Source organism: Carettochelys insculpta, chromosome 10 (genome assembly GCF_033958435.1).
Source record: "Carettochelys insculpta isolate YL-2023 chromosome 10, ASM3395843v1, whole genome shotgun sequence".
Lineage (NCBI taxonomy): Eukaryota > Metazoa > Chordata > Testudines > Carettochelyidae > Carettochelys > Carettochelys insculpta.
In genome coordinates this window covers 46,387,527-46,405,033 of record NC_134146.1, presented here as the reverse complement: position 1 = coordinate 46,405,033, position 17,507 = coordinate 46,387,527, and the positions used below count along the sequence as shown (strand labels likewise).

The window sequence follows — 17,507 nt, the reverse complement described above, 5'->3', positions numbered from 1 at the left end:
TCAGGGGAGCCCACAGGGGCACTGTCAATTTTACTGAGGAAATCTCAGGTAAGAGGTGGCCCTGGGGGACCAGCTCCACTCAGGCGTGGGGTAGGACAGGCCATGCCACGAGCTGAGCGGTACCCGCAGAACAGCCTGGAAACTCAGGGCCGGAGCCCCCATCGTCCCACCAGGCAGCGCAGCCAGTGCCAGCTCCCAGGGCAGAGGCTGTAGGTCCCAGCGCCCGTCTGCCCATGGTCTCACTCTGTCTTTTTCAGGGCGGGGCTGGTTTTCGGGGCAGCAGGGGGGCCCTGCGGCTCCAGGGGGGCAGCGGTGCCGTACCAGAGCTGCAGCATGATGAGCCCATGACACACGTGCAGACAGGCTGAGCTGCAAACTGTGGAGGGGTACGTGTTCCAGCAGAGCTCAATGAGGCCCAGGAGCAGCACCCTGCAGTGGGGGAAGTGGGTCAGTGCTGGGGCATCAGGGAAGGAGGACACACTTCAGCTCCTCGCCCCTGCCACCCCAGCCTGGGCTCCCCCTGCCACGTGGCCCTGCCCATACCCCTCACTCCCAGCCTGCAGCAGTACTAGCCCTGCTCCCACCCCCCACAGATCAGCCAATACCATACACTCAGCCCTGGGCACCTCCCACACCACATGGATCAGCCAATACCATACACTCAGCCCTGGGCACCCCCCACCCCCACCACATGGATCAGCCAATACCATTCACTCAGCCCTGGGCACCTCCCACACCACATGGATCAGCCAATACCATACACTCAGCCCTGGGCACCTCCCACACCACATGGATCAGCCAATACCATACACTCAGACCTGGGCACCCCCCACCCCCACCACATGGATCAGCCAATACCATACACTCAGCCCTGGGCACCTCCCACACCACATGGATCAGCCAATACCATACACTCAGCCTTGGGCACCCCCCACCCCCACTACATGGATCAGCCAATACCATACACTCAGCCCTGGGCACCCCCCCCCCCCCGCCTCACCACATGGATCAGCCAATACCATTCACTCAGCCCTGGGCACCCCCCACCACATGGATCAGCCAATACCATTCACTCAACCCTGGGCACCCCTCCCCCCGCCACCACATGGATCAGCCAATACTATTCACTCAGCCCTGGGCACCTCCCACACCACATGGATCTCTCCTCTCCCCCCCTCCGCCCCACCACATGGATCAGCCAATGCCATTCACTCAACCCTCAGCTCCCTCCCTTCCCCCAGCCACATGGATCAGCCAATACCGTTCACTCAGCCCTGGGCTCCCCCTGACTGCCACAGGGATCAGCCAATACCCCTCATTCCTGACTCACAGCCCCCGGGATCCAGCCTGGTCTGCTGACAATCAAGCAGAGTTGCAATGCAGAATCACCTTGGGGGAACCCACCCACTCATCTGTTCGGGGCTATAGTACCACAGAAGGCCAGGGCCTCCCCTGCACAGTGCCAGCAGCGTGAGGGATGGCCAGGAGCTGGGGATGGATGCGCACACAAGGACCCTGCCCAGCACACACCTGAACAGCTGGCGGAGCTTCCCGGCAGGCGTGCACCACAGCAGGTAGGGCAGGGTGTGGAAGTACCACACGTAGAACTGATAGTGCAGGGACCGGCTGCAGCAAACGCCGATGAAGTTGGAGCTGAAGAGAACGAAGACGACCTGTGCGCTGCAGTTAAGGAGGGAACGGAGCTGCTGGCTTCACCCTCCCAGCCCAGGCTGGGCTCCCAGCACGGGACCGAACTCCAGAGCCACCAGGCTGCACAGGGAGTGGCTCATTCCCCCTCCTAACCCAGTGTGGGGGAAGCTTCCACACAGCTGGGCCTCCCCAGGGCCGCATACCCAGGAGCCCTGAGATGCTCACGCTGCAGGCACCTCCAGCCCACAGCCTCCGGGGCCGGTCTGACCCAGCCTCCCTCCCCAGCTCCAGTGTAAGGATATGGTTGACGGTCAGAGCCTGCAGTGGATTCTCTCTCTGAGCCGGATCCTTCAGCAGCGACAAGAGATTCCCTTCAGACCTGTGGGGGTGCAAGGATGAGCACGGGACCCCTCTGCCCAGGCGAGGCAGGAAGGGCACAAACTCCCCCCTTCCCCTTGCAATGAATTGGCTCAGAGAACAGAGCCAGCAATGTCTTCGTGGAGCCAGGGGTCCCAGTCTGACTGGGAGAAGCCCCAGCATGGGACCAAGGAGTTCTGCCCTCCCCACCATGCAGGCTCCAGGACTCCAAAGCCCCAGGGTAATGGAACCTTTTTAAGCCCACACTCCAATCTCTGGTCACTGTGGGGTGGGGGTGGGCTGCCTCAGCCTCCTCTCCAACCCCCCTCAATGCAAGAGCCACAGGGCAACCTCGGGGATCAGCTGCTCTGTACGTGGGCCCCCCCCCGTTCCATCTCACCTGTGCCACCGGTGCAGTGCAAAGAGCCCCAGGGCGCCCAGGTGGGCTGCCAGCAGCGCCAGGTGGAAGGCCCGATGCTGGAACACCTCCTCCGGCAGGAACCGCCAGTTCACCGTCCACTGGAAAAGGAACTGGCGGCCCAGGTCGAAGGAGCGGGTCACGTAACCGACGGGGTTCTCCAGCAGGAAGGGCAGCCCCAGCACCACCTGCCAGTGAACCCCCCAGCCATGAGAGCAGCTCCCCGCTCCCTCGCTGGAAGTCCTGCGTGCTGGGGGAGGGGACTGAGTGAGGCACACCAGCCGGGGGAACGTGGGGGTTGGGGAAGAGCCCAGCAGTGCAATAGAAGGAGCTGTGGGTCAGCATTGCAGGGGATCCCAGCAGGGCTGTGGGCCGGGGTTGAGGAGGGGATCCCAGCAGGGCTGCCGGGGGAGAAGCAGCAGGAAGTGGGTCAGGGTTGCGGGGGGAGGAGCTCGCATAGATCTGCCTGCATCTCTGGGTGAGTTGTGTGTGAAGTTGGTTCCCCAGACCTCTCGTCTCTCACCCGGGGGGACAGCGAACGTCCGGAGATATTGCATGCAAGTGTGTGAGGAGGTCTGGGTGGGGATGGTTTTCCCCCAGACTCCCTCTGCCCCCAGGCACCTCTGGGTGCTGGGTCTCTCAGGCTCGGCCTGGCAGTCAGGTGCGTCCGTGCAGGAGGCAGCAGGAGCCCCTTGAAGCAGGCTGGCCGAGCCGCTGGCCCCTGCCAGGGAGGGCCCCACATTCACTGGGCGGGCCAGGCCGGGGCGAGTTACCTGCAGCAGCGCACAGAGGGAGAGCTTGGGGATGGTGCCCAGGAGGCCGAAGCGCCAAAGGAGCAGGAAGAGGAGCCCTGGAGCGAAGAGCAGGACGTTCATTTTCACCGAGACGGCCAGGCTGAGGGGGGAGAGAGAGTCACCGCAGCCCGGCAGGACCCAGCCTGGGGGCTGCCACACCTGGCTGGTCCCCCCCATACAGGTTTCCCAGCACCTCCTGGTCCCTACGGCAGTACCGGGCAGGTGCTGAGGCTGGAATGACAACATGACGGACAGACAGCGAGAGAACGGCCAGGCCCATCGCGAGGGGAACAGAGCTGGGGAGCGCACTGGCCCCAGGAGAGCGGGAGCATTTGGGCTGCGGGGGTTGGATGCTGCAGCTCACGAAGCGTTGGCCGAGCAGCTCGCGTAGGTGCTAACTTGGCACGTGGGGACTTGGCTCCACCGGCTCAGACAGGCGCCCGTGGGCTTGTGTCCAATTCCCTCCTCGCCCGTGGCTTGTGTGTCTGGGCCGTTCTCAATCTGGCTGCCCCTCCATGCTTAGCGCCTCCAGACCTGTCCTTTCCTCTCCACCCCCACAGCCTCCTCCTGCCCCCCTCCGGCCTCCCACGCCTGCCCCCAGCCCACTACCCCCTGCTCCCCGGCCTGCCCCCAGCTAAGCCCCCGGAGAGTTCGGCTTTGCTGCCAATGTGGACTTGCTGCAGCGCGGACTTATCCCTAGAGCTCTGCTGCTGGAGTCAAGCTGGGCAGAAGTTCCTCTTCCTTGAGCTCTATCCTTGACCAGGAGCTCCTGGGAGCAGTGACTGCCCCTAGCACGGACTCGCTGCGCCCCTCAGCCCCAGAGGCCTTGTGTCCTGGGGCAGGGAGGGGTCATTCCTGACCCAGAACGACCCCGAGATCAGACTCCCCTGGCCTGGGGGGTGCAGGGGGCTCACCTGAAGACGCAGCAGCCCCAGGACCAGTGCTCTTCCAGAAGGAAGTTTACTGCGAGGAAGAGGAGTGCCATGGCGACAGGGTCGTTGAAGAGGCGCAGGATGTAGATGGAGTGGATGCGGTAGGAGGCACAGCACATGAAGAAGAAAACGTAGGGGGGGACCTACAAGCGGGAACGGGGGCTGGCTGTTAACAGGGCTCCCTGATAATCCTCAGTCCTCACTCACCACCTTGGTACTCCAGCCCTGGGCCCCCACACCCAGCTCTGCCGGTGCCCCTCACTCATCACCCACAACCCCCTGCTAGCCCAGCGCCCCTTACTCCCGTCCTTCCGCTGTCTCTCATCCACTCCCCAGCTCTGCCAGTGCCTCACTCCTTTGCTAGCCCTGTCCCCCACCTCTGCTGACCCAGACTCAGCACAGCACAGATGTGCCCAAAGGCTGGAGCTCTGATTGGTCCCCTGAGCCCCATGGGGTTCTGGCCCTGGCTGGGTGGCTGCCAGCTGCCTCTCACCTTCTTAGTCTGGCTATAGATGCGGAAGACAAGCAGCAGTGTCACGAGATAGAGCGCGGCGAAGAAATACTGTGCCAGGCGGATGTTGGTGCCATGGCTGGTGAGGTAGTAGAGACCCAGGAAGATGTAAACGAAGCCGGCAGGGTAACTACAGGGAGAGACGGGTGTGAGGGGCTGGAGCAGGAGGGAAGGGGACACGGCCAATAGACAGCCCACTCCCAAGAGCCCCATGCCAACAGAGTCCGGTCCTATGCACCCCACAGCCAGCAGGAAACCCCCATGTCCCAGACTGGTCCCCAAGCCCCCAGCTCCCTCTCTCTCCTTCCTGTACTCACACCAGGGGCCCAGTTCCGCCTTTCAACTGGGTGTAGTCGAAGGTCCCGTTAACAACTCCCTCCACCTCATCCATGTAAGCCTTCCAGTCGATCTCCGTGTCTGTGGGGAAAACAGGAGGCTCACGCACTGCTCAGCAGCATCTCCACCCAGACAGGCGTGGGGAAAATGTCATTCCCAGCCCAGTGGGTAGGAGATGGATGCAAAGGCTGGTCCTCGCCCCATGGGACTTCCCAACCAGTGAGAGGAGCAGATAGCTAGAGACAGGCACCCTGGGGTTAAGTAAGGAAAGGCCACAGTCAAGGCCTGGTAGGGAGCTGGGCAGGAGGCTGTTCTAGTGAATTAACTATTCACCAGAAGGGGAGAGCAGGTGAGAGGCGAGGGAGACTGAGGGCCAGGAGGTCACTTTGGTATTAGAGTGAAATAAACGTCCACAGCAATCTCAGTGGTCCTCCGCCCCAAGTCTGCCAATGCTCCTCAGTCCCTACCTGCAGCTCCCTGTCAACACTTCCCCAGCCCTGGGATCCTCATCCCCTGCCCTGCCGGTGCCACTCACTCCCGACACCCCAGCCCTGGGATCCCCCTACGCAGCCCGGCCGGTACCCCTCACTCCCGACACCCCAGCCCTGCGATCCCCCTACGCAGCCCTGCCGGTGCCCCTCACTCCCGACACGCCAGTCCTGGGATCCCCCTACGCAGCCCTGCCGGTGCCCCTCACTCCCGACACCCCAGCCCTGGGATCCCCCTACGCAGCCCTGCCGGTGCCCCTCACTCCCGACACGCCAGTCCTGGGATCCCCCTACGCAGCCCGGCCGGTGCCCCTCACTCCCGACACCCCAGCCCTGGGATCCCCCTACGCAGCACGGCCGGTGCCCCTCACTCCCGACCCGCAGCCCCCATACCCCAGCCCCGGGTCCAGGTCCGGCCCCTGGGAAAGGCGCCCGGCCACTCACATGGGACCCTGCGTATGACCCAGTGCGTGACCCCCACCTCCGCCAGGCAGAGGCAGGCGGCCACCAGCCCCGTGTACTCGGGCGCCAGCAGCACCCGGTGCTTGTCCTGCCAGGCGCGCCGCAGGCCCTGGCGCAGCGACCCCGGCCCCGCCGCCCCCTTCCGCCGCAGCCCAGAGCCGGGCGCGGGAGCCATCGTCCGCCTGCCCCCCCTCCGGCCCCGGTGTCACCGCCTAAGCGCTCCCCCGCCTCGGGGGAAACACGCCGCGCCGCGAATGGGTCCGGCCTCCCGCGGGCCCTGCACGTGGTGAGCGCTGGGGGCGGGCGGAGCCACGTGGTGTGAACCCCCCATCGTCCCTTACAGCGCGGGCAGCGGAGGCGCCTCCATCCAGCGCCAGCTGCGTTTCGCGGCGGTGTGCGCGGGGGGTCCCCCACCCCCTGAGCTGGGACCCTGGTAACTGGGGCCTCAAAGGCCCCGTGGTTAGCCAGAGGCTGGAGACCGGGCTCCCGGGTAGGCCAGGGGGTGACGGAAGGGCGGGGGGGCTGCACAGAGGAGGACTCTGGAGGGTGACCCCGTGGGAACCATCTCCTTCTCCCCTCTCCCCGGGGCCTTCAGAGACAGGTAAAAGGCGGCCGGGGCGGGCCCCGCAATCCGCGGAGCCCCAAGGCCTCGTCCTGCCGGGGGCGAGGCGGAGGGAATTGATTTCCAGACGGAATGATTTCAGCGTTCTACCAGGCCCGGCCCGGAAGTGGCGACCGGAAGTTCCACGTGTTTTGTGGGGTACACGTGGGGAGGGGGCCGGTTCGGTTCCAAGGGACTAGCTGCTGAGTGGCCACGCCCCTTTACCTACGGCCCCGCCCCCGACATGGGCGCCACGCTGGGTCCAGCAGTATGGCCTGTCCGTGGCTGCCAGACTCTAACGTCCGGTACCGCGACCGGCGCTTCTGGGACTCGCGGTACCGGGAGACGGGGACTGCTCCGTCCGAGTGGTTTGGTGGCTTAGCCTCCTTCCGCGAGCAGCTGGAGGCGGAGCTGCGCCCGGGGGACCGGATCCTGGTACTCGGTAAGTGACACCCCTGGGGAACCTGCTCTCCGGGGCTTCCGCCTCCTTCTTGCAGCCCGGAGCCGGGTGTTGAGTTATGGGCACCCTGGGCCGTCTCCCCCTTTTCCCCCACGGTGCTGGGTCTTACCTGTGGCTTGTGCTGGGTGTTACTGCGCGGGCTGACAAGTGTGTCCACTCTCGGACGTTGGGATGCCTCCGCCTCCTGCGCTTTCTGTTTATTGTAGGTTCTCCATAAACAAAGCCTCGACCGTGCCTCCCTGAGTGGCGTTAACGTTGGGACTTACGTCCTCTGTGGGCTACAGCTTCTAGGGGCGCCCGGGGGTCCGGCCTCCCTTGGGAGACGCTCCCTTAGCGGGGAGACCTGAGACCTTGCTCTGTAGAGGGAATGGGACTGAGCCGCGTTCCTGGACCCTTCTGCGCGTTGGGACTGCGCTGGGCCCGGGGCTGAGACAGGCGGATAAAACGTGGCTCGGACTTGCCTGTGCCATGAGACTGAAGCATGTTTTGACCGTGTTGGGCTCTGGCGTGTCCCGGCTGGGGTGCTGGGTTGGTGGAGCTGGGGCAGTCACCAGTACAGCCAGAGGACAGTGGTGACATGCTGGCTGGTGTGATCCAGCCCCTGATGCCTAGTGATAGGGCTGGGATGGACCTGGCTCTGGTGGTGACACCTGAGCAATGAGGTCGCTGGAGGCCCCAGCTCACTGCTGGGTGATGTTAAATCCTGTTGTCCTGGGAAGCAGCCCCGGGATTCCAGCACTGGCCCAGGCCCATCTATCTGAGCTGGCTGACCGCTGGGAAGGAAAATTCTGGTATCTGTGACCTGCCTTCTCTTGTCTCCAGAATTGTTATTCCTGAAACCTAATGATGGTGGGTTGAGCGTTGTACTGATGGTTGTGCTAGAGAAATGCAGTGGCTGGGATTGTGGGGGTAGCCTGAGCAAAGCATTGTCCTTCACCTCATGCGCATTTCCACCCTCTGGGCCCTTCCAGGTGCGGAAGGGGAGGGTATTGGAGAGTGAGCGGCGGCTGTTGTCAGGGAGGGGAGGCAGCTGTGCCAAAGGCCTGGTGGCCCTGGATCAATAGCAGGTTTCACCTGGATTCTTTCCCTGCAGCTGTGGGGAAAGACTTAGCCATGTGGGGAGGCAGTGTGGGAAGGTCTCTGAGTCAGCAGCCCTGGAACTGAGGGGTGCAGGACAGGCAGGGGGGCGGAACATGGATCTGGCTGCTTCTGAGGTGGGTTGTAGCAAACTTGGTGGGGAGCTATTGGGTTCATGCTGAGGAGAGCCCCCCCCCCCCCCCCCCCCCGCACTGACTGAAACGTGCCTCGCAGTCCAGTTAGCAGCTGAGTACTGGCCATGCTTCTGCCAGTTGGAAACTTTCCAGGTAAACTTATTAAGATTTCATCTTGACTTGTTTTCCTCTGCTGGTCCAAAGGCCACTTATCGTTGGTTATATCCAGCATAATTAGCTCCCTCTCATTTCTCACGCACAGTGACCATACAATGAGCATTGGCCAAATGCTCCCGCTGGGTTGGGCCTGGGAGTCATCTTCCTCAGAGGGGCTAGGGTAAGCTCAAAGCGCTTGCGAAGCAACAAGCAATGTCTTTGCTGGCAGCTGCAGCAGTTTAGGGGTCTGCTTGTCAAGGCTTTCCCCTTCTCTCTCTCTCGACCAGGCTCTGCCCGTCTGCTCCACCGGAAGTTCCTAACCAGTGATTTACTGAACCTGGAGCCCAGTTAGCTGGGCCTCTGTAGGTCTCTTGCTTAGTCCTGACATTACAAAGGGAAGTGCTGCTTTTCCAAAGAGTTACTAAGTATGTGTTTAATACAGAATCATAGAATACGAGAACTGGAAGGGATCTTGAGATGTCATTGAGTCAAGTCCCCTGGTCTCATGGCAGGGCCAAGTACCCCATTTAAAAAAAAAAACTATAAGTACCCCCAGACTTCTCTCACGTACCCCTAAGAATACATGTACTGCCGGTTGAGAAATATGCTCCTAAGGTAATCTAAGGTCTTGAAACAAGTGTCATTCAGGCTTTCCAGATAACTGTGCCCTTTCCAGGCATCAGCTTTTGTTTTGCGTCACACCAAGTTACGCTTCACTTAAAAATTACGTGCTTAAAACATGCGAAACCATCACGGAAGACAACTCCTGAAAACTTGCTGACTTACTACCATCGTGTTATCAACTAAACGAATTGGAACAGAAATATTGTACTTACATTTCAGTGTACGACATATGAAGTGACCATTGTCAAGTCATTGTCTGAACTTTTAGAGTGTACCAGCTTGAGTGTTTTTATGTAGCTTGTGAAACTAGGCAAGTATTTAGATGAGTTGATGTACCCCCCAGAAGACCTCGGTGTACCCCCAAGGGTACATGTACCCCTGGTTGAGAAACACTGCTTTAGACCATCGCCGATAGGTGTATGTGTACCCTGCTTTTAAATATCCTCAGTGATGGAGATCCCACGACCTCCTTAGGCAATTTATCCCAGTGTTAAGCACCTTGACTATTAAGAAGTTTTCCCTAATGTCCAACCGAAACCTCCCTTGGTGCAGTTTAAGCCTGTTGCTTCTTGTCCTGTCCTCAGGGGCCAAGAAAAAAAATATTCTCCCTTCTCCTTGCAACACAGTTTTAGGTACTTGCAAGCCACTACCCTGCCCCCTCTCCGTCTTCTGTTTTCTAAACTAAAGAAGCCCAGTGCATTCACTCTTCCCTCACGGCTCATGTTCTCTAGACCTTTCATCATTCTTATTGCTCTTCTCTGGACTGTCTCCAATTCCTCCATAGCCCTCTTGAAACGTGGGGCCCAGAACTGGACACCGTCCTCCAACTCAGGCCCAATGAGCGCAGAGTGGAGCGGAAGAATAACTTCCCATGTCTTGCTCAGAACACTCCTGTGAACACCAACAGCTCTTTTTTGTGAGTTCCTTCTCCTTGGTCATGCTAAGATTCAAACCCAGTTTAAGGCCATAGCTCCCTTGGGACGACTATGGTCTTTATTCCTATGTGTCCTGAGGTGGCATTGGGTCTGTGTGTGTGTACTTAATAGCTCCCTCAATCTCTAGGTGTTACACAGCACCTGCTCTTCAGCCTAGCTGTTTGCTGCAGACTCTTAATAAGCCTGATCTGTGCTGCAGCGCACGCCCCTTGCCGCCAGTGGGTGTCAGTAGTGCCTGCGGGTGGATGAGAACAGAGCGTGATGTGGCCACAGCAAATGACGTGCCCAGATCTGGTTCAGCTGCACCCTTTCCTGAGGGTGGTGCCTGGCAGTTCCTGAGCCAGATCGCTGGCTCGGCAGGGGGAGTGAGAGGGTGGAGCGTGTGCAGATCCTGGTCCCAGGGGGAAGTTGTTTGTGGCTCGAAGGGGCTCTAAGATGGCAGCTCAGCTTGTGTAGCTTTATCCCACCATGGTTAGGTCTGTAGGTGCCCCCCATCTCCCCCCCGCCTGAGTGCCCCATTCCACAGATCAAAGGGTCAGTCTGTGAGGGCATCGAGTGTTCCCTCGCTCCAGGCTGACCTTGGCGGTCGGGCATAGGCGATGGAGCTAGGGATGTAGGGGATGCTGCAGCACCCCCCTCACTTGACCTGGCTTCCCCTATAGAAAGGGGAAAAAGTCAACTCTAGCTGCTGCTGCAGCCCCCCTGCCGTGGGGGGCGCATGGGAGACCCCTGCAGAGGTAAGGGCTAGAAAACCAGCACCTGCCAATTCCTCCCAAGCGCCACCAGGGGGCAGCAGGGCCCTTTTGAGCACCGCTGTGAAGGCTGGACACCCCTCCCGCCCCCTCCTGGCTGTGGCGTGGGCGAGGGCACAGCTGGGCGTGGGGCAGGCCCTGGGCGGATGGGGCTGCCCTGTGAGCTGGCGTAGTGCGTCCCAGGCTGAGCCCGTTGGGCTCACTGCAGCAGTGGCTCTGTCCATGGGGCTCCAAGCCCTTTTATTGCTCTGCCGGGAGTGTCCGGGGTTGTGATTCCTGTGCCGGTCGTCTTGTGGGGCTTCTCCTCCGTCTCTGACCCACCTCCCCTTTTCTTTTCTTGCCTTCCGGCCTGGCTCTTGCACGCCGCTGGGGAGAGCCCCCTGCCCTTACCCAGAATGCTTTGCTAATGACTCTTGCTTTGCTGCTCCCGAGAGCCGTGGGGCTGCCTGGGAGTTTCAGCCCAAGATCCCCAGCAGGGACCCCCGGGGTGCTGTGCTCACCCCCTGTTCTCCTCCGGGGCTACACTTATTGGAAAAGCTCATGTTGTCCTCTGCCCCGGGGGACTTGGCTCCTTGGCATCAGGTCCTGGCCTGAAGAGACAAAATGGACTGGCCCACAGTCTGGAAGGGGGTTTGGGACAGAGCCAGGGAGGGAACCCAGGAGTCCTGGCTCCCCGAAGGCCCAGCTGCCGAGTGCAGCGTGGCCCAGCCTTGGGCACAGGAACATCTGAAGGAGGGGGTTCCCTGCCCTTGTGGCTCCTGCGCATTGTTATTGCCCCCATCCTCCACTGGGGTAGTCCAGGCAGAGCCTCAGAAACCTCTTGCCTTCCTGGGTGGCCAGGCTGGAAGATGGGACACAGTGACTCTTCCCAGGGGGTGGGGGGACAGCCAGAGCTGGCCCTGCTGTGGGCAGGGGGCTGGACTAGATGAACTTCTGAGGTCCCTTCCAGCCCTGGGATTCTGTGATTCTTTGACCTGCTCTGTGACGGGCTGTGCTGACCTTGGCTGGAAGGAGCAAAGGGCCGGTGAGGATTAAGCAAAGGGATGGAACGTTTGAGCTGGACTCAAGCTGGGACCAAGAGTTAAATCCCTCTTGCAGCCCCACTGAACTCCTGCTCTGGGGCTCTCTCTGCCTTCTGTGTCCTCTGCGGAGTCAGGACTGGACAGTAACATTTTCCTGTTTTGCACCACAGCACAGAGCTCAAGGGGTCACGTTCTGCGGCCTGCTGGGAAGTCTCTTGTGAGGTTGGAATCAGGCCTACAAAATGCAGGGTGGATGCCGCCTTTGACCCAGGAGTAAACTGCTCCTAACTTAGACCATAACAATAGTCACACTGGCTCAGGCCAAAGGTCCATCTAGCCCAGGGTCCTGTCTTCCGACAGTGGCCAATGCCAGATGCGCCAGAGGGAGTGACCAGAACAGAGAATCTTTAAGTGATCCTTTTTCCCCCCTCACCCATTTCCAGCCTCTGACAAACAGAAGCCAGGGACACATTCCTGCCCGTCCTGGCTAATAGCCATCCCTGCACCTAACCTCCATGGATTCATCTTGATCCTTTTTGAACCCTGTTCTGGTCCTGGGCTTCACAGCATCTTCTGGCAAGGAGTTCCACAGGTTGACTGTGCGTTGTGTGAAGAAATACTAACTTCTATTCATCTTAAACCTGCTACTTATTCACTTCATTTGGTGTCCCCTAATTCTTGTGTTATGGGAACAAGTAAATAACTTTTCCTTATTTACTTTCTTCAGACCTGTCATATTCTGGACCCCGTATCACTCGTATGGACCTCAGTTCCCCCCTTAGCCTCCTCTTTTCTAAGTTAAAATGTCCATCTTTTTAATCCCCGCTTGTGGCAGTCGTTCCAAACCCTTCATCGTTTTTGTTGTTGTTTTTCTGAGCTTTTTCCAATACTAAGATATCTCTTTTTTTGAGATGAGGCGAACCACATCTTCACACCGTATTCAAGATGTGGGCGTACATGGTTTTATATAGAGGCGGTAAGATGTTCTGTCTTATTCTCTGTAGCTTTTTTTAACGATTCCTAACATTTTGTTTTCTTGGCTACTGCTGCTGCGTCTTGAGTGCATGTTTTCATAGAACTGTCCACAGTGACTTCAAGATCTCTCTCTTGAGTGGTAAGAGCTAATTTAGTCCCCATCATTTTGTACATGTATTTGGGATTATGTTTTCCAGCATTCATTACTTTGCATTTATCAATGTTAAAATTCATCTACCATTTTGTTGCCCAGTTACCGAGTTTTTTGAGATCCTTCTGAAGCTCTTCATGTTCTGCTTTGGACTTAACGACCTTGAGCAGTTTAAAATCCTCGGCAAATTTTGCCACCTCACTGGTTTCCCCTTTCTCCAGATCACTTATAAATAGGTTGAATAGGATTGGTCCCAGTACAGATCCTTGAGGAACACCACTAATCACCTTCTCCATTCTAAAAGCTGGGCATTTATGACTACCCTTTGTTTCTTTTCTTTTAGCCAGTTACCAATCCATGAGGGACCTTATTAAAGTCTTTCTGAAAATCTAAGTACGCTATATCCACTGGATTGCCTTTGTCCGCATGCTTGTTGACCCCCGCCCGGTCAAAGAATTCTAGCAAATTAGTGAGGCATGATTTCCCTTTACAGAAAAACATGTTGACTTTTTCCCCCAATAAATTATGGTCATCCGTGCGTCTGACAATTCTGTTCTTTACTATAGTTTCAACTAATTTACCTGGTACTGACATTAGACTTACCGGTCTGTAGTTGCCAGGATCACCTCTAGAGCCCTTTTTAAAGGTTGGCATCCCGTTAGCGATCTTGCAGTCATTAGGTACAGAATATGATTTAAAGGATAGATGATAAATCACAGTTAGTAGTTCTAAAAAACTAGAAGTCCGTGGTACTTTATAGACTGACAGGTTTTTTGGAGTGTGAGCTTTTGTGGGCAAAGACCGACTTCGTCAGATGCACGTGTACACCAGAAGCACCTGACTAAGTGGGTCATTGCCCACAAAAGCTTATGCTCCAAAAAAATCTATTAGTCTAAAAGATGCTATAGGACTCCCCATAGTCTGTCTGTCTGCAAAACCAAACACGGCTATCCTTCTGTTACTAGTTAGTAGTTCTGTGATGTGACACGTGAGTTCTTTGAGAACTCTTGGGTGAATGCCTTCTGGTCCTGGTGACTTGTTACTGTTAAGTTTTTATCAATTTCTTCCAAACCCGCTCTCTAACGACAGCTCAATCTGGGAGAGTTTCTCAGATTTGGCACTTAAAAAGAACGGCTCAGGTTCAGGCATCTCCCTCATATTAGCTGTGAAGACTGCTGAAAAGAACTCATTTAGTTTCTCCACAATGGACTTACCTTCCTTGAGCTCCTTTAGCATCTTGATCATCCGTTGGTTGTTTCGCAGGCTTCCTGCTCTTGGTGTGCTTTTGTTGGCAGTTACTCTGAGTTTTTGGATGGGGGTTAGAAACGAATTTAGCTGTTCGAGCCCTAGATTAAGAAACCCCACTCTGCCAGCTGCTGTTCTGCTAACCTGGGCTCGCACAGCAGTATACACAGACCTGAAAGGGATTCGAATGAGAGCGCCGTCCTGGCTGAGAGCCGTGGGACCAGCAAACAGCCGTGGGCGATCCAGTCGACAGGTGGTGTCCGTGGATCGTGGCGTCGTGCGTTGTTCACCTGGGGCAGCCATTTGGCTGGCACTCTATGGACACTGACGGGACTAGCCAGGGCTGCTGTTGGTAGCTTCTCTTGTGGGCAATCAACATTCGGAGGGTCTGGCTTTATACTTCAGTGAAGCAGCGTTTGCCAGCTGACTCGGGCTCCCAGGCCTAGCAAAGTGCTGTGTCGACGTTCACACTTGGGTTGGATCCTGCACTTTGAGTTCGTCCTGTCTCACGGGTCTCAATGGTAGAGCCCGGCAGCCCAGCTGACACCGCTCTGGGGCAGCGTAGACAGACCCTGTGGGAACCAACCTGGCCCGTGTCTTCTGGCGAGGCTGAATGTCGGGCGCTATGGAAACTCAGCTGGCCTCTGACGAGCTGAGAGGCCAGGCTGCCCAATCCCTGTTGGAGCCCTGCAGGTGTCATTGGGGTGCTTAGTTCTCTGCATGACTCAGGACCGTGGCATCAGCCAGGGCTGGCTCTTAGGCTCTTGTTGCAGGCAGGGAATTGAAGCACAGAGAGCCTGTGACTTGGCTGAGATCCCCCAATAGGTCTGGAAGAGCAAGGCTTCAAACCCAGGTCTCCCGTCGTCCAGCCTGGCACCCTGTCCACTGGGCCAGCCTCCCTCAGCCAGCCCGCGGAGCAGCTCAGTGCTGGCCAGTCTGGAGGAATGACCCCATAATGGTTACTGGCACCTACCTGGGGCAACCTACCGACTCCCTGGCTGAGCAGAGAACCACAGAGCACGGGGGCTCATGGCCTTTTTCTGTAGCTGTGTTGCAAAGTCTAAGGCCTTCGCTGACAGCCAAACCAAAGAACAGGTGCTGGTAGTGATAAAGCAGGGGCAACCACACAGGCCGTCTAAACTGCTCAGCAGTGGGGTAATACCAGGCTGTTAAGGAGGACACTGTCCTCAGGTCACCCCTATCCCAGATAAAGAAAGAGATCCCCAGCTGGGTAGAGAAACCGGAGCTGGACAGCATTTCGCCCGACAAGAAACTCCTCAGTAGCTGGGGTTGTGGAATCCCCATTCTGTGCCACTGGTCTTGGCTTTCCTAGTGGGTGTATGACCTCTGTCTGGTTCCCTAATGCTTTCTGTCTGTTGTATCATTTAATTTTCCTAGCTGTAAATCAGTTCAGGTGCTGGGGTTTGGGCAATTCTGTTCCGGTATCTTGGGGCTGGTTGGTAAATTTGAGTAAAATAATTGGCAAAGGTACAGCCAAGCAGGACTCAAGTTTCACTAGATAAACTGGGGTCCACAAGGAGGTTCTTTGGGAACAACTCCAGGACACAGGTCCAAGATCAGAGCTGTCAGACCTCGAGCCGGTGCCTCTGGCACTGTGCGGAGACTGGAGTCTCCAGAGGGTCCTGGCCGTCAAGACAAGTTCATCTGTCTTACCGGGAGTGGTGAGCGTTGTAGCGTAGTTGGGTGTGGGGGGGGTCTGAATGTTCTTAAATAGGGTTCAGAGGGATGTTACTGTGTAATGCTTTTTCCTGGTGAAAGACCCCACAAACCTGCAGGATGTAAGGTTGCACCTGAGCCCTAGGAGAGGGTGAGGGTGGGTGCCCCTAGAGTGTGGATGAGAGAAGTCTGTGCGGGTACCAGAGGGCTGAGGATGCAGTGAGGGGTTCCTTGCTGCTTGCATGGGCAGTGATGGGGGTGAGACCTGCCTGTGGCTCTGGGCGTCCGGGGCCCGGGTGGACGTGATGCAGGAAATTGGCATCTGTGGTGGTGAAAGTTGAACTCTCCTGAAGCTGTTGGCTGCGGCGCCTCTGTGCTTGGGCCGGCTGTGGAGATGGATTCGGTGGCACATCTCAGCCTGCAAGGGCTCTCCAGAGTGATGCTGACCTCACAAATGGGCAGCAGCCCCGGAGGGGATTTGATGGCTCATGGACTAGGGGGGCCAAAACCTTGGCATGACCCAGTTAAGGAAGAGCTGATCCCCCGCCTCGCCCCAGGGTGCCCAGTCAAAGGCTGAGAAGCCAGGGCAGCTTGGCCACGGTGCTGCTGATCCCAAGAACAGAGCCTGGAGAGGGGAGGGGACTGGCACCCCCTTCCCCCCATTTTCCCAGTGAAGGCAGTTGCATGGCAGAGGGGAGCAGCTAATGCGGAGACGTAGGGCAGGGCAGCTGGAGTCTGTTTGGTTTTTATAGCCCAGCCCTGGCATCTGGGTTTGAATCTAGCGTTTCCACTACAGTCGTAGTTTCGTGGCCACTGCACCTCGGAGCCTGGCCAGGAGCCCCAAGGCAGGGGCCGGACGGTGCCTGCCCCAGAGCGCTTCCAAGCCAAGCCTGTGCCGGGCTGCAGATGTGGGGGCCCGAGGAAACACTGAGCCTATAGTGGTGGCAGGCAGAGCAGTGCACCACCCCCGGGGTCTGGGCAGCACCTTCCTCCGAGGCTGTGATGGGGTATCCCTACCCGAACGGGGGTGGAGCCGATGGATGGCGGGCTCTCCGTCACGTGCAGCCTTGGCCTCGGGACTGGGCGTCTGTTGGGAAGAGCTGAGGGGTTGGGTTGGCGGCGCAGAGCGTCGGGTGCACCCTGCTGCTGGGACCGGCAGGAGGGCGGCTGCAGAGCATTGTATTTGTGCCTCGCTGGCCCAGCGCAGGAGTGCGCCGCCTCCCAGCTGGGGGGATCCTGGCCTCGGTCTGGGGAATCAAGGCACAGTACACCAGGGGATGCTGTGCAGGCCAGCAGTGTAACTGGGTTCCTGGAGGGCAGACCCACCTGTGGCTACCCGCCAAGGTTCAGGGGTGCTGGGGGCCACCCGGAACCTCTGCCTGCCAGGAAGGGGAGGGTGTGGATCCCTCCCTGCTTCCCCTGTGCTGTACAGCCCCCCCCCCCATGCAGCTCTGACACTGACCAGGGTGGAGCAGGATGCAGGGCAGGGTGGCCACAGTGACCCAGTGTGGCAGCTCCTTGCAAACCCCCTCCCCTGGGAGTCGCAGGTTGGTGCGTTGGTTCGACAATGCCCACCATATCCTGCCACTCTCCCCCAGCTGCCCTGAGCACGGGACTTCCCCCCATGAATTAACCGGCTCCCCCAGCAGGCCGCAGGGAACGTCCTGGCTCTCAGGGGGATTTAGTGGGGAGGAGATGGGTCAAAGCTTCCCTTACTTCCACCTGGGGCTTTATCCATCGCCGATCTGGC

The 17,507-nt window shown here is 58.3% G+C and overlaps 2 protein-coding genes across 3 annotated transcripts in view; one reads left to right on the top strand and one right to left on the bottom strand.

Annotated features, from left to right (window-relative positions):
* ALG3 (ALG3 alpha-1,3- mannosyltransferase) lies at positions 1-6,130 on the bottom strand. 2 transcript variants are annotated; one of them, XM_075003867.1, is made up of 9 exons: positions 5,931-6,130; positions 4,980-5,079; positions 4,645-4,792; positions 4,134-4,294; positions 3,199-3,319; positions 2,408-2,613; positions 1,954-2,029; positions 1,531-1,676; positions 1-429 (listed from the first exon to the last, which is right to left on the bottom strand). In XM_075003867.1, the coding sequence occupies exons 1-9, from the start codon at positions 6,121-6,123 to the stop codon at positions 240-242; spliced, it is 1,341 nt and encodes a 446-aa protein (XP_074859968.1). In that variant the 5' UTR covers positions 6,124-6,130; the 3' UTR covers positions 1-239. The 2 variants fall into 2 exon arrangements, with proteins under 2 accessions (XP_074859968.1, XP_074859969.1); XM_075003868.1 differs by having other exon boundaries at positions 2,408-2,538.
* A 584-nt stretch (positions 6,131-6,714) lies between these two features.
* The window catches only part of EEF1AKMT4 (EEF1A lysine methyltransferase 4), a 28,635-nt gene continuing 17,842 nt past the window's right edge, over positions 6,715-17,507 (top strand). The window contains exon 1 of the mRNA XM_075003866.1: positions 6,715-6,991. Within this exon, the coding sequence (XP_074859967.1) occupies positions 6,820-6,991 (172 nt within the window). The 5' untranslated portion in view covers positions 6,715-6,819. The remainder of the gene's footprint in view (positions 6,992-17,507) is intronic.

Excerpts from the sequence above, each read along its gene's own strand:
- ALG3 (XM_075003867.1), bottom strand. The coding sequence starts at position 6,123 with ATGGCTCCCGCGCCCGGCTCTGGGCTGCGGCGGAAGGGGGCGGCGGGG. Across the intron at positions 2,614-3,198 it reads CCCTCTGTGCGCTGCTGCAG|GTGGTGCTGGGGCTGCCCTT; the intron begins GTAACTCGCCCC and ends GTTCACTGGCAG. Across the intron at positions 2,030-2,407 it reads GCACTGCACCGGTGGCACAG|GTCTGAAGGGAATCTCTTGT; the intron begins GTGAGATGGAAC and ends GCACCCCCACAG.